This window comes from Sorex fumeus, unplaced genomic scaffold, assembly GCF_029834395.1.
Source record: "Sorex fumeus unplaced genomic scaffold, SorFum_2.1 ptg000129l, whole genome shotgun sequence".
Lineage (NCBI taxonomy): Eukaryota > Metazoa > Chordata > Mammalia > Eulipotyphla > Soricidae > Sorex > Sorex fumeus.
The window spans coordinates 6849121-6865237 of record NW_026606186.1 but is presented as its reverse complement, the minus strand read 5'-3'; the positions used below and the strand labels follow the sequence as shown (position 1 = coordinate 6865237).

Below are 16117 nucleotides of genomic sequence, written 5' to 3'. Positions count from 1 at the left end.
TTCAATGGTCCTTTGGCGTATTAAAACGCCCTTTATCAATCAATCAACAAGTCCTTATTGCGTGTCTGGGACTTGCCAAGTGCCTGCCTGGCCATCCAGGGGGAACAAAGGGCGTCTTTCTCCGGGGAAGTGCTTACGCCCGGACAACTGCAGCCACCGCTGACGGGCCTGCCTTGGCAGCTGCGCTTGGCCCCGAGCAGGGGAGAACAGGCGTCACGTCACGTCAGCGGGGCCTGTTTACCTGCCCGCCTCCCCAGCCAGACGGGAGCGCCCCGCCCGTGCCTGCGCCCCCCCCCCCCCCCCCCCAGGCCGCTGGCACACAGCAGCCCTCCCCACTCAGCCCTGGGAAACAGAAGCCGGGCAGAAGCCAGAGTTTTCAATCCGCGAGTGATGCCAAGGCTCCCGGCACCTGGCACCTCTCAACGGAGACCACTGCCAGCCATGGCAAGGGGCTCAAGCGCTTCTCCACCTTGCCAGGAGCCTCTGCGGTGTGAGGGAGCAAGGGGGGTGGGCCCTCTGTGTCCCCACAGACACATTCCGGCCAGCCAGCCGTGCCCCGGCCAGCTACGCTGTCAGCACCCCACGGGCGGGTGTTCCGGTGAGGGGCCCGCTGGCGCTCGGGACTCAGGATGGTCCCTCCCTGCCACCCTGCACCTGGTCGCAGAGGGGCCTGGCTCAGCTGGGAGACTGCAATGCTCTGGCCTCATGCCAGCCAGCCGGCTGTGTGGGGGCGTGGGGGTGGGGTGTGGCGGGGGGGGGGGGAGTGAGGGCGGCCAGAGGCCAAGGGGAGGTCCAGGTGGCCACGCAGGGCAGCACACTTACCCGGACGGTGGAGAGCCACTGGTGGTACAGCTTGTCGCTGCCTGCGGAGACAGAAGCCGTCGTGAAGGAAGGGCCAGGCCTCGGGGGTCACCTGCACAGCCCCCACTCCCCGGCAGCCACCCGGCGGCCCGGCCCAGGCTCAAGGCCTCCCCCGGCCATGGAGGGCATAGTGAGCCGCAGCAGCCATAGGCTCCACCCCCAGGGAGTGCCCCTGCCCACCCCTTCCCCACACCCCTGCCCACTCCCTCACCACACCCCTGCTCACCCCCATCCCCACCCCCCTGCCCACCCCCCACATCCCTGCCCACTCCCACCCCCTCCCCATGCCCCTGCCCACCCCCACATCCCTGCCCACCCCATCCCCACTCCCCTGCTCACCCCATCCCCACGCCCCTGCCCACCCTCTCCTCACACCCCTGCCCACTCCTATCCCCACTCCCCTGCTCACCCCCTCCCCACACCCCCGCTAACCCCCCTTTCCCACCCCACACCCCTGTCTACCACCATCCCCACGCCCCTGCCCTGGACCTCAGGACCTCCAAGCTTCTCCTGACTCTGCATGGCCCTCGGGGGCCCCCAACCTCCCAGGGCCTCCTTCTCAGAGGGGTGAGGAGCCCTCAGGGCGGCCCACAGCACAGGCCCCGGACCCGCCTCACTGCAGGGCTCTGGGCCGCCGGGAGCCGTGGCCACAGAGCCCAGCTCACTTTAGGGGCACGCCTGCTCTTCTTGAGGCTCCAGTGACTGGACAGAATTTGCCAAGACAGGAAGCGCTTTCTCCCCGGCCCCACATGGTGGCTTATTTGCACTTAGTTGGTGCTGTTTGGGGGCCACACACCCAGCGGTGCGCAGGGCTTCCTCCTGTCTCTGTGCTCTGGGATCGGACTGGGATCGGCCGTGCACGTGTCCAGCGCCCCCCTCCCCCCACGCTGTGGCCCCTCTCCAGCCCCTGCGTCGAGTTTTCATTCTCCCACCCCCCCCAAGACCTCGGGCTGGGGTTCAGGACCAGGGTGGCTCGGGTCCCTCTCTGCACTGGACAGAGGGGAGGAGGGGCCCGCACAGCCCTTCTCACCTGCAGGTGTGCTGTGTGTGCGCGCGTAAGCCCGTGCATGTTTCAGTGCGTGTGTCTGCATGTCTGCATGTCTGTGTATGCGTGTGTGTGTGTTTGCATGTCCCTCACCCCTCCTCCCCATCCTCAGTTCCAAAGGTCAGCAGAGGCTCTGCCGTGGTTTCCACCTTCTAAGGAAACAGTTACTGAAAGGGGTCTGCGCTGGGGGTGCACAAAATCTTTCTCTCCAACCCTCCCTCCTCAGGAGGAGCCCTGGGGGCAGAGATAGGGAGATGGCGGGGATGGCAGAACCGCTGCCTGGGTTCTCCCCACCAGCAAGGAGCCAGCACCCCCGTCTAGGCCAGGCCTCCTCACAAAATGCCCCCACAAGCATTCTGTTGCTCCATGCGGGCCCAGATGCCTCTGCTTGCCCACCCCCCCACAGGGGGCAGGCACCCAGGGACTCAGGACTAGCGTCTCTGAGGGGCCAAGCACCTCTTCACAAAACCAACCCCTTAACACGCACTTCAGGGCCAAGGCTGAAATCAGTCTTCCCCACGCCCCCAGTGAGTCACTGCCATCCTCTTGTGCTCCCCCCACCGCCCCCTTCCCACTGGAGCCCAGGGACCAGAGCAGACTGGAAATGGGTCTCCTCACCCGCATACTCGCCCATGTTGATCTCCTCCTCAAAGACGTCGCTGAAACCCTCGCCGGAATTGAGAAGGTCTAATCGACCATCAATAAACTGCGGAAAGAAAGAACATGAGTGTGACAGCGTGTGTGTGTGTGTGTGTGTGTGTGTGTGTGCACGCCCATCCAGCTGGGCCCCTGAAGGGTGGACTAAAGCACCTTCTGGTTCAGGAAGCAAGTGTCCACAGGCAGTTTCCAGCTGTGTGCTCCAGGAACACACATGCAAAATGCATGTGCAAGAGCATGCAAACGTGCACAGACATACACACAAACATCTGTAGATGTACATGCGAGCACACACACACATGCATACGGGAGATACACAGACATGTAAACCTACGCAATGCACACACAGAGATGTGCAAACATGCACACACAGATCAGCACATGCGTGCAAACACGTACAAGGGCACACGGCCAAACAGGCATGCACCCATGCACACATGCAAACGCACACACTCGCTAACACACGCACACATTCGCACACACATTCGCCTACGTGCACACACACATCGCAGAAGTGCAGAGGGGCTGGGAGGACCCCATCTCCTCCAGCCAGGCCTACAAACCCAGGGCTGAGAGCGGGCACAGGGCTGGCGGCTCCCCGGGTGGGGGGAGGGGCTCACCTGTTTGAAGAGCTGCAGTTGTGTGGCACTCTGCAGGAACTGCCGCATGGCCCCCGAGCGGTAGTGGGACACGAAGGCCTCCTCGCAGAAGGTGATGGGCTCCTCCTGGAGGGAGGGAGATAGCACAGGCGGGTTGGGGAAGGGCAGGCTTGGCGGCACCCCATGCCTCTGCCCTGGAGGGGGAGACAGCTATCCACACAATCCCTGCAGCGGGAGGCCTCCCCAGGCTGACAGAGCCCCTGGGAGCAGGGGAGGAAGCCCAGAGGGCACTCTGCACCCCACCCTACAAGGCTCTACAGGACCATTCCCATGCTCTTCATGCTCAGGGAAGAACCCTCTGGGCCCCCTGGTCGTCCCCCGACCCTCGTCGCCTCTGCCAAAGACTCCAGTCCGTGAACAGTCTGCAAACGGGTTATGCACTGATCTTAACCAACCACAAGCCACGAGAACCGCACGACTCCATCAGAAGCCAGGGAGGACGGAAGGTGAGCCAGACCAGCTAGGACACCGCACCGTGCTTGGAGAAGGTGGTTGGCTGTTCCCAAACTACATTTTTTTGAGTCAAGAAAATGACACCCCAAGCTTAAAAAAATAATCCCTTCTGGTCGTCAACACCTCCATCCTTCTTTGAAGGTCTGTGGCACGCACATGGTGCAGACAAGCCTTTAATTTCGGTGGTGTGTTCTCCATGCCGAGAGATCTGACTTTCCTATCCTGAGCAGAAGGAAGGGGCCCCTCCTTCGGCAGGCCGGGCGCAAAGCAGAGACGTTTGAAGCTCCACTTTTATCCTGTTTTAATGAGTTACCTGAGTGTTAAATTTACTGTCTGCCTGCTGCAAATTCTCAGAGTTCCTCCTGCTTATATCCAGCCAATATTAGCTCAGCAACTGGGTAGACCCTGGCTGAACAAGCTCATGAGGATAGCCCGGAAAAAAAAAAAATCAAGGTGAGGAGCACTGTTCTGTTTGACAGCTACAGCCCACCCAGTTTACAAAGAAATGGTGGCAGCTTAGGAACAACAACAACAACAACAACAGGACTGGAAGATGCATAAATATGCATAAGGTATTTATTTGGGAAATGAGTGGCAGAGCCTACACACTTCCTAAGAGCATGTTAATCCGCACTGAGCTTCCTGGCTGCCCAAGTGAGAAGAAAATAATGCAAACTTGACTTTGTGAGCGAGAGAGAGAGAGGCGGGGACACGAACACACACACACACACACACACACACACACACACACACACACATCCTTACTGCTCAGGAAAAAGGCAGTTTTTCAGGACATTTTAGGGCTGTCCCCTCCTGCGCTGAACTGTTGAGATGAACGAGTGACCAGCCCCCAATGCCCACCCAGAATTCCGTTCCTGTGGCCTGTGGTTTTCCTCTTGACCCTGCAACCACATGGGACAACTGATTGTCTCTCTGAGCACAGCCCCTCCCTCACACTCCGACAGCCCCAGGGAAACAGCACCAGGTCTGACAGCTTCCTCACGCTCCCAAGTGCCCCCCTCCCCCCACCGCACGGCCTGCCAGTACCCCAACTCCCCAAACCTCAACTCTGGCCCAAGCTCCCCCTAACCACGCCATCAGGGCTGCACCCCGTCTCGGGGGGCTTCCCTTTCCTCTGCGGTGCCCCCACCCCCTGTTTCCCAGGGACCCTCCTCAAGCTCTCCTGCCCCTTGCCCTGGACCTACGTCCCTCCCCTCTCGGCGCTCTCTGGGGCAGTGCCTGCTCTCTGGCCAGCGCTGCCTCTGATGAGTGAGTCGCCGTCTGTTCAGCTCCAGAGCTGGGATCACGGAGACAAGACGCTCAGCCACGACTGGAAGCCTGTTTCTGCCTCCGCCGGGCACCGTGCTCCCGCAAGCAGGAGCCGCGTCTGCTGGCATGGACGCAGGGGCTCACAGACCCTTCCTGAGCCACCCGGGGGCCCTTGGTGTCACCTTCCTGTCCCCAAACCCCTACCACGTGCACCCCTTCCCCACCTTCTGCTTTGCTTTCCCGCCCATGCTGCTCCATCCCTGGGGTTGTCTTCTCCACTGCTTCACTCCTCCCAGCCAGCGGCTTCCCCACAGCCCCTTCCTGGTGCATGCGGAGAGGGTATGGGTGTGTGTGTGTGTGTGTGTGTGTGTGTGTGTGTGTGTGTGCGTGTGTGTGCTTGCGCATGTGTGTGTACGAGCATGTGCATATGTGTGTGTGCATGTGGGTGTATGTGCGTGTGTGCATGTGTGTGCGTGTGTCCATGTGCATATGTGTGTGCGTGTGCATGTACGCATGCATGCATGTGTGTATATTTGTGTGTGTGTATGCGCATGTGTGTGTGTGTGTGTGTGTATGCTGAGAAATCGTCAGAGGCTTCTCCGGTGACTAGGAATTTAAGAAGGTGCCTGCAGGACCCATCACTATACTCTCCAGGGACAGCCCCAGGCCCAGCCCCCAGGGCAAAGCTTGGGATGTTGGTTAAGAAATGCAGAATGGGGCTGGGGAGAGAATGCGTGACCATGGTGCCTAGCACCCCCCCTCCCCACCCCCCTGGGGTGTCTGACCTGATCATTGCTGGGCCTGTGGTCAGGACTGTCCCCAGGCCTGTGACCCCCAAGGGGCAGAGTCTGCTCTCTAGTGCTCTTCCCCCAGCCCCAGCTCTCCCCATCGTGCCCACGGCTTCTCCCCGAGGCTGTGGGTGGCTGGGGAGCAGGAGGTACTCCTGACCGCGGACCGCCCTGGGAGCTGGTGTAGGCGTCAGGGTGCAGGCCCTGTCTGTACCCGACCCTCATTCAGACTCTGGATCCCCATGGTCCCCCCGCAAGGACCCCGCAGAGCCAGGGTAGCCCTAGCTTTGGGCTCCACAGGGCCCTGGCAGCGCTGAGACGCCAGGGGTGGGGCTGGAGCTGCAGCACGGAGGGGAGGGCGCTGGCCTTGCACAAGGCCAAGCAGATTGCGATCCCTGGCATCTGAGCACCGCCAGGAGTAATGCGGGGGTATTGCCAGGAGTGGCCCCCAAACAAACAAACAAACAAACAAAACAGAAGTAACCCCCGGCCCCCACTGAACACCACAAATTTTTTCATCCCACCTAGGAGAGATACAGAAGGATCCTGCCAGGGCCCAGGCTGGTGAGGAGACGCCCCGCTGCCCCTCTCCCCCCGCAATGCTGTAACAGTGACGAGCCCTAAACAAAGAATCAATGTGCTTGGAGGGGCCGGACCCCGTCTGGGTGGTTGCAGTCTGGGGGGATTGTGGGTGCCTGGCGGGGGCTCCCCCGCTGGTTCCGTGGGGCCGGGGGCTGCCGGGCTGACAGTATTTGCCCATTCTGGCCGCCGCTGGGGTATCGACGGGAGCCCCTGCCCGCGCTCGCTAGATTACAGTAAAGACATTCAAATCACAGGCGTGCCAGCCCGCGGCCCCTTCCCTCAGCATTAACCGCGCCGAGTGGGGAGAAGTCAGGGAGCCCTGATTAGCGCAGACGAGCTGGGGGGCGCGTGGGCTCAGGAGAGGCGATGAGACGGGCCTCATGCATACGGGCTCCAGATTTGCTCCAGACATGCAGATGCCGAGCAGCGGGCTGGGCAGAGTGGGAGGGGAGCAGATTAAAACCAGTTCCTGCCGGTTGAGAGCGCCCCCCCCTCCCCGCCCCCGCCCCACTTCAGGGGCTCACATGCTTTCTCCCACTCACTCAATAGCTCATGGGGTCACTGGCCTGCGGGAACACAGAGGTCACAGATGGACGGATGGGTGGATGGACAGATGTATGGATGGATGGATAGATGGGTAGATGGACACACGGGTGGACAGAGGGATATACAAATGGACAGGGCCTGAGCCGGAGGTGGCGCCTGTCTGGGTCCTGGTGTCTAGGCCGCATACAGGACTTTCCCTTGGGTTCAGAGGCATTTCCGCCAGGCAGAGCCTGTCTCGGCGGCAGAGGCCTGGGGGATGACCAGTGTGTCTGGGCTTGGCTGCCATGTCTCACCCGTGGAGTTGGGCCCTAGGCAGGGAAAACCTGGGGAATTCAAGTACTGTCCCATGGAATGAGGAGCGGGGGGCGGGGGTGGAGGCAGACAGGGGCAGGAGATAATCTGGATGCCCTGGGCTCTGCTGGTGGCCATGGGAAAGCCCACGGGGGCCCCTGGGCTGGGATGGTACCACACAGCCCTGGCCATGTCCCAGAAGTGGTCTGTTTCGGAGACCCGGACCCTGGGGGTGGGACCCTGCGGGGTCTTGTCCCAAGTGCCACAGTGAGGGCAGCTAAGGGCTCCCATTTCTGGAGGAGGCAGCTGGGGCACAAAATCGGGGGTGTAGGCGGGGAGCTTGGTCCCTGGAGCCCCCCGGGAGATGTGTCACCAGCCAGGAGAAGCCACGTGAGCTGGAGAAACAGGAAGTTCATGCGTGTGAGCAGACGGGGGCCAGAGGCAGGGCAGAGAGGAAAGGGGCCACCTGGAGCGGCCCGAGCAGGGACGAGAAGGATCCAGGGCAGCCGCTTGGTGAGCTGGGTAGCCCTGAGGGGCGTCCCCCACAGCTCAGGGGCCAGCACTTCCCAACAACGCCCCAGCACACTCAGCGCCCCCTGCGCTGCCCTGAGACCCCAGGGTCGGGAGCATGTGAGACAACCCCCCCCCCCAATCCACCCACTCACCCCAGCCCATGATGACACATCCTTTCTCATACGGCGGGCTGGCTCCGGCAGTGTCGAGGCTCCATATGGCCCCTAGTTTCTGGGCCTCAGTTTCCCCCAAGTGAAACCTATGTGCCCTAGGAATGGCCCAGGGTGCTGATGCACCCCCAGTGGGGGTTGGGGTGGCCCACCCAACTCCTTCCTGATAGATACCCCGAGAGTGTCGACACTGCCCTGCCGGGAGCCGGGGGGTCCCTTCTGGGAGTGGGAAGAGCTCCAGGGGTGGGGGGGGGGTGGCTATACCCAAGGAGGATCATGTGGTGGAAGTGGGGAAGAGGTGACACAGGAACAAGCGTGGGGGATGGCGGAAGGAGGCCAGAGCAGGGAAGGGGCCGGGCGATGCCCAGGGTGGTCAAGAAGGTGGACGGGCAGAAGGGGCGGAGTCTCTCCCTGACCCGGGGTGCCTTCCCAGAGAGCGGGGCGGAGACTCTGCCTCCTGGAGAACGCCCAGCAGCTGGGGAGACCTGCCACACACCCCCTCCCCTGGATTCCTCAGGTCGGTGACTGTTGTCCCCTGCAGGCAGGCTAGGGTCACCTCATCCTCATCCTGGAAGGGTCTCATCCTCCGGCCCCACCCTAGTGGCCAGGCAGCCCTGGGGGCCAACCCCGGTCTCCGCCCCCTCCTCCAGACCCCCCATGCCCATGACATGGAGGCTAAGGGACGCTCTCCAGGAGTGACCCCCTCACAGAGAGCTGGTGTCAGTCCCCCCCACCCCCACGGGTGTCATCATCCGGGAGAGGGGGCAGGGCCCTGCAGCCCTGTTCCCTCAAGCCACTGCAGCCTGGGCACCTGCCAAGATTCGCAAGGGTGGGGGCAGCGGGCGGGCGCTGGGTGATGTGTCCCCGCCCTGGTCACTTCCACTGGCTCTAGCTGCCTTTATCTCGCTGCCTGGCCACTGGTGTGTGTGTGTGTGTGTGTGTGTGTGTGTGTGTGTGTGTGTGTGTGTGTGTGTGTGTCTCGGGGGGGGGGGGTGTGTGTTCCTCGAGGGGGTAAAGGGGCAGGGATCTTGTCTCTGTATCTCCCTCCCAGGCCTGGTGCCGGGCGGGGTCAGGGCAGGTACGCGGGTGCTTGTCAAACAGATTATTCACCGTGGGAAGGGTCAGGGGAGCGTTTCAGAGAGAGGCCGGCAGGGTGGTGGGCACGGTGGGGGGGGGCGGACATGGGGAGAGGGTGCTGGGGCGGGGTGGGCGGGAGACCAGCACAGCGGCTAATTAGACCACATGTGCGCTCAGCATCTGGCTGGGCGGCTGGGGTGGGCACTGCGGCTCCTGGGTTGTCCTGGAGACAAGCACAGGACAGGCTCTGAGCCGAGCCGGGGCAGCCCTCCAGCTGCACGCCTGACGCCTTCCAACAGAGAGCAGATGAGCAGCTCTGTGCGGGGCCCCGTGCTGCCCGGGCCGCTGTCCTGCTCTGCCCAGGCCCACCGGCTCCCCTGGACTCGTACTCGGGCAGAGCAATGCTACCACCTTCAGGAGTGAGTCCCCCCACCTCCGCCAGAGCTGAATGTCGCCCCCTTTAGGCCCCGCTGAGCAGGTGCAGGCTGGGGTGGATGGGAGGGGGCATGTGCATGAGTAAGGGGGGGGTGCACTTGAGGCCAGTCCCTGCATCCCAGGGGTCACCTCTCAGATTCAAAAATGGATCCTGGGATGCCTGCAGCCATGGCATGAGCTTAGGAGCTAGACATTTATGGAACCGCCCTGGAGAAAATGAGAGTGGAAATAATAATTTTTTTTTCTTTTTGGGTCACACCCAGCGATGCAAAGGGGTAACTCCTGGCTCTGCACTCAGGAATTACTCCTGGCTGTGCTCAGGGGGACCATGTGGGATGCTGGGAATCGAACCTGGGTTGACCGTGTGCAAGGCAAAGACCCTGCACGCTGTGCTATTGCTCCAGCCCCTATTTTTTTTTTTTAACCAAGATTATAGTTCTTTGGGAACTGTAAAAAATAAAGGCTTTTGGGGAGAGGGGCTTTGGGCCACACCTGCAGTGCTCAGGGCTTTCTCCTGGCTCTGTGCTCAGGGACCATAAGGGGTGCTGGGGATTGAATCAAGGTTGGCTACAGGCAAGGCAAGAGCCCGAATCCCTGCAACCTTCTCCCTGGCTCCAATCTGTGGAAGTTTCCTCTGGAACACTCCTCTCCTGTCGTCTGCAGGGAGAAACAGCAGAGTCTTATGCTTGTGCGACACCGTGACGCCACTGCCCCCGTGCGTGGCTTGTGTCTCCCTATGGTCAGAGGGGAGTGAGGGGGGACCCGGCCCTGAGGTGAATGTGGGCGCAGGCTCTGGCAGTGTGATCTGGGCAAGGAACCCGGGTCCCACCTGGTCCCTTTTCAGGGAAAAAAGCAACCAAATCATCATTCAGTGTCCCCTGGAACCTTCCAAGGGAGACATAGGAAGCCCCCCCACCCCCACCAGCTGCACGCCAGGTCTCCCGCCCTCAGTGGGTGACATGGCCCCTGCTGGCAAACGCTTCTCTTCAGGAATGGGAACAGCCGTGTGTGCCAGAGTGGAGCGAGTTGTGGGGCCACAGAGGGCACCGGCGGGCACAGACGGGGTCCCCCATGGATGCTGTTCCCTTTCCCCTGCTGCTGCTCGCTTTCCTGAAGCAAAGAAGGCAGCAGAGAGAGGGGGTCGCCTGGAGAGTGCGGGTCCAGCTGGGGCCCCCGGGGAGCCGGCGGCGGCGTGACCTGGGGAGACCCCGTCTTCTCTGAGCCTCAGTTTCCTCCTTTGGATCGAGGACAGGAGTCCCTCTGCATGCTGCAGTTTGGCTTACAGGAGTCGAAGGCGAGGGTATGAGGGAGAAGGGCAGAGGAGGAAAGAGCTCGAGGGGGGAGGAAGAGACGGACGGGGAGTGACAGGGCGCAGGGGTGCAGAGGTGGTACAGAGGCGTGGCCGAGCTGAGAATCCAAACCAAGTCAGCAACACAGAGAACCAGAGACCCAAACCCCAAGAACCAAACCTAAATAGGCGCCTGTCTGGAGAGGCAGCCCAGCACACGTCTCCAAAAGGACATGATGCCGCCAAACCCTCCTCAGCCTGAACCTTCCCCGGGCTGAGAACTCTGCGTCCTCTTCGGAATGGGGGCGGGGAGCTTCCCCCCACATACACACCCTCCCTTTTTAAAAAAAAAATTGAATCACTGTGAGATACAGTTACAAAGCTTTCATGTTTGAGCTTCGGTCATACAATGATTGAACACCCATCCCTCCAGCAGTGCACATTCTCCACCACCGATGTCCCCAGTACCCCTCCCTCCCTCCATCCCAACCCTGCCCCAGCCTCCATGACAGATGGTTTCCCCCATACTCTCTCTCTACTTTTGGGCATTATGGTTTGCAATGCAGATTCTGAGAGGCCATCGCGTTCGGTCCTTTATCTACTTTCAGCACGCATCTCCCATCCCAAGCGATTCTTCCAATCATCATTGACTTAGTGAGCCCATCCTCTATTCCAGCTGCCTTCTCCCCCAGCTCACGAGACAGGCTTCCAACCATGGAGGAATTTTCCTGGCCCTTGTGTTTACTGTCCCCGGGTGTCAGTCTCATGCTATGTCACGTTATATTCCACAAATGAGTGCAGTCCTTCTATGTCTGTCCCACTCTTTCTGACTCATCCCACTTAGCATGATGCTCTCCAGGACCATCCACTTGTAAGCGAATTTCATAACTTCATCTTTCCTAACACAGTTTCCTTTTTCTACCTGAGGCCCAGTAGTGCGCAGCCATGCGCGACACCCACCCGGACAGAAATAGCCCAGCCCCACCACGAAACCTCACCAAGCTGCCATGCCACCAAACTGTTCCAGACCCACAGCTCTTGGGAGGACCCGCGGCCGACACCTCCGAAGTTCACAGTACTATCAGCCTAGTAGGATTGTGCTGCATTGGAGCTGGGGAGCAGGACCCTTGGCCCAGCGGTCCTGCCCCCAAGCCCAGGGGCCTGGGCACATCAGTATGCCCCCCAGAGCCAGGAGCCCCGAGCCCCGAGGCAGGGCAGTGACCCTGCTGGTCACCCATAGCAAGCATGCGAGGCCAGGCGGCAGCGGGGCAGGGGGACACCCACTCCTGTCCTTGGGGCTGAGGGTAGCTTTTAGCCCCCCAATCTTACTCTGCTGATGTACAATGGGGTCAATGCAAGCTCGGGAGGGAGGGACTGGGCGGAAAGGCACCTCCTTGTGGCGGGGAGTGGGTGGGGGGAATGCTTGGGTCCAGACTTGCAGGCTGGCAAGGAGGGTCATCTCTGTGTCCCAGGACCACACAGCGCCCCCTGGCCACCATGCGTGGAACACAGGTGACCAAGAGCCATCCTTTCTCCAGACTCAAGTCTCCCACTGTCTGGGACACCCAGAGAGGAGGCTGCGGCAGCTCTGATCTTGGGGAATCCACACCCCCGTCCCCCACACTCCTCAGTCTGTGGGGGCTGTCCTCCTCCCACAGAGAAAGGCTGCTCAGTCCGGGGGGCCGGGTGGGGTCCTGTAGGTGGGCCTGCAAGGGACGATCTCCTGCTCTGCTTTCTGCCTTCCGACCGCCACCCCCTGCAATGAGAAGCCCCTCCTAACAAGGAAACCCCTCCAATGTAAAACACCCCAGCACGGAACTCCCTCCAGTGTAGAACCCCCTTAGACACGGAACCCTCCCTCCCCAACACGGATCCCCCTGCAATGCATAATCTCCCGCCTAACACAGAACCCCATGATGTGGACCGCCCCTGACACGGAACCCCCTCCAGCAGGTTCTCCTGGCCTGAGTGAGCCCACAATCTCTCTCTGTGGGGCCTCGCTCCCAACAACCACCGGCTGAAGGCCGCCCTGTCCTCTCCCAGCATCCCGCGCTCCTCTCCCGCAGTGCATGGTGTGTGGTAGGGACACGAGCAGGGGAGGCTGCCAGTCTGGCTCCATCGCGCAGGTGACGTCACCTCTGCCCATCTCCTGGCAGGGTCATCCCTTGGTCCACCCAGAGGGCTGCAGGGGTGTGTGTAGGGGGTGCGGGGGGGGTGGCCCGGGTTGGGCCGTGGCCACAGCAGCCTTTGAAACAGTGTCCCTAGTTTCCAGCCCTCATGACCGGTCTGGGAGCTCCTGGAGGACCTTGGGGGGACACCCCAGCTGAGGGCAGAGTCTGCGGGCTTGAGAGGAAGAGCCCGGGTGAAGCCTCGGGGAGACGCGTCTCCTTCCAACACACACTTGCTGTGCCGTGGCATGGGAAGAGTTAAGGTTGGCGGGTGTCTCTCCGCGAGCAGCCCCATCGCCAGGAAGAGGCACGAGGCTTAGCAGGTGTGGGCAATAATTAAAGGCTTCAGCAATCTACCTGGGCAAGGTATTTTTTGCTTCTTATTCCAGAGAGGAAACTCTCTCTGCGGAGAGCAGCGGAGCTCATTAATGAGACTAATTAGGTGCAAAGGGGAGAGGACGGCATCAGCTGCAGCGCCCGCAAGCTGATCATTAAGCTCCGTAATCGCCACCGCCACGCACACGCGCACCAGCTCGGGGCTGCGAGCAGGGCTCCCATCAGAGTGCCCGACCGCGGCCGGGGCAGCCGGGCCTGTCTCTCCCTGCCACACTGCACGGACACACCCAGACACGTGCACACACACACACACACACACACACGCACACGCACACGCACACAAACGCAAGACATGCACAGACACGCCCAGACACGCCCAGACATGCACACACACAGACATGCATAGACGCGCACAAACACAAACACAGATCCATGGACACAAACAGACACACAAACACAAACACAGACATATGTACACAAATACACAGACACACAGTCATGTACACACACACACAGACATGCACATACATAGACACCCAGACACACACCTACATATACACACATGCATAGACATATGGACACAAATACACAGACACGCACACAAACAGACACATGGACACAAATACACAGACATGCAGAGACACATAGACACTGTTGCACAGACATACACGTGCACACAGACACACACACATACAAACACAGACACACACATGCACATGCAGACACATACACATACAAATACAGAGACATACACATGCAGACACATACACGCACAGACACATACATGCAGACATAGACACATGTGTACACAGACACACATGCACAGACATGCATACACAGACATACATATAGATATACACACAGACATATACATAAGTACAGACACACGCACACAGACACGTGCACAGACATACACAAGAACACAAGCGCGCACACACACACACACACACACACACACACACACACACACACACACACACACACACACCTGAGGTTCATCTTGCGGCAAAGCAGCCAGTAAAGGGACTGTGCGTGCTTTGTTCCCTGTGAGGTGCCTGCACCAGGCTGGACACGCGTCTCGGGCATAAGGGATGTTCCGAGGCCCCGCTTGGCACGGCACGCAGTGAGCGCCCGGGACTTTCTTGCCACCACCAACCCTTAGGTGGCCCTGGGGTGGGTGTTTCTGTCTCAGCCCATCTCCCCCCGAGCCTGCGCCCTTGACACCCTGAGGATGATGAGGGGCTGCCCCTAGGCCCTCAGGGGCCCTGAGGCAGGCCTGGGACACTGGCTATGTAACAGGTGGGGGGGAAGGGCCGCCGGGCATGGCCAGGAGCTTGGCTGGAGCCCTCACGGTGGCCTGCCTTGCTTGCGGCTGGGGTCACCGGCCCCTGAGCTCTTTCAGAAGAACAGAAGGCACAGGAGGAGCACGGCGGGCAGCTGCTGGGTGGCGCATGAGGGCAGAGCGGGGCCCAGCACCAGGGAAAGGGACGGGTCCCAGGGAAGCTGCAGCCCCGGATGCTCATGCCACAGGGACTGACCAACACCTGTGGGGCGGCCCACCTCACTGCGGGCCCCCGGGGAGGCGCTCTCTCTCTCTCTCTCTCTCTCTCCCCCCCCGTGTCCCTGGAGGCTTCGGGAGGTGGGGACGGGAGCACCTGGCTCTGGCTCCCCCAGGAGGCCCCGGCCCCCACCACTGATGTGGGTAGGGAAGGTCCATCTGTCGAGCCTAGGGGCAGGGGTGAGCCAGCTGGAAGGGGGGTATCCTTCTCACCTCACTGCCATGGCTGTCTCTGCCTTCCAGTGCAAAAGGAAGCAACAGCCCCCTCATTCTCACCTGGGTTACTCTGGCCAACCCCCTCTCAGCCCAAGGGGCAGGTGTGAGACTCCGGTCTGCCCCCTCCCCCTCACCAGAGAAGCCTGCTCCTGATCAGGGGGCTGCAGGCAGAGCCAAGCATCTCCCTGGAGAGCTGGTGTGCAGACTGGGGACAGACTCCTCCTGTGACCACCCAGCCTTGGAGCCTCCACAGCCATGGCAGAGGGAACGTCTGAGAACCAGGAGCGAGTCCCGCAGCGAGTGCCAAGGGTGTGGACGCCGTGCTCCAGCCCTGCTGCTGTGCTCCGCCTTGGAGACAAGATCCCCTCGGGCCATGCCCCCCAGCCGGGGCTCCCACCCCCCACGACCCAGAGAGGCCGGACCAGGCTGATCTAGGTCCACGCAGGCTGCAGCTGGCCCACCCTCTCGGTGTGCATGCTGCATTGGCCCTCCTTCGGATCCAGCCACCAGCCAAGCCCCCAAGACTGTCCTCTACTCTGCAGCCGGCAGGAGGGCCCTAGGTGGGCACTCCGGGGTGGAGGTGGGGTCTCTGGTCACAGGGGTCTGAGGGACATCGTCAGGCTCGGCAGTCCCTAGGGGAAAGACCCTGTTTGCTTCCTGAGGTCCCCAGAATGTTTTCCACGACTCCTGGCTGAACCACAAAACCCCACGGAAGTCTGTACATCTGTCATGTCCTGTGGAATCAACAGTGCTTAAGTAAGATGGTGTGAGGGGGGTGGTGGGGCGGGGAACACGAGCTCTGCTTCCTGGGTGCCAGGCAGCATGCAGGGAGGAAAGCTGACATGTGCCTGGGTCTCACCTATAGGTGCGAGGTACAGGGGCTCCAAGAGGGGGGCGCTGGTCCCCATCACTGTTGCCATGTGACCAGAAGTCCCCTCCGAGAACCTCAGCAGCACCCCCCCACCCATGGTCCCATGGGGATCCTGCCTGTGACTGGCGGGGAGGGAGTGGCCTGTCCCTGAGACCGGCTCCGGTGGGCCCCAATCTACCAGCCGACCTTGCCCTTTCCCTCCCGGCCTCCACGTCTGACCCTCTAGCCTTGCTCCGTGCCCGGGCAGGGCTGGCAGCGGGGTCTTCGGGATGAGGGTGGGACCCTGGCCTGCTCCCCGGCCAGCCAGTGCCCTCCAGTCTGGAGGCGTGGTCTG

The 16117-nt window shown here is 61.2% G+C and overlaps 1 protein-coding gene across 3 annotated transcripts in view; it reads right to left on the bottom strand.

The window, feature by feature from the left end:
• DENND1A (DENN domain containing 1A) overlaps positions 1-16117 on the bottom strand; it is a 523912-nt gene that overhangs the window by 52396 nt on the left and 455399 nt on the right. For all 3 annotated transcript variants that reach the window (XM_056138645.1, XM_056138644.1, XM_056138646.1), the window contains 3 exons: positions 3184-3288; positions 2525-2612; positions 823-863 (listed from right to left, as the gene is read on the bottom strand). In XM_056138645.1, the coding sequence (XP_055994620.1) occupies positions 823-863; positions 2525-2612; positions 3184-3288 (234 nt within the window). The remainder of the gene's footprint in view (positions 1-822; positions 864-2524; positions 2613-3183; positions 3289-16117) is intronic.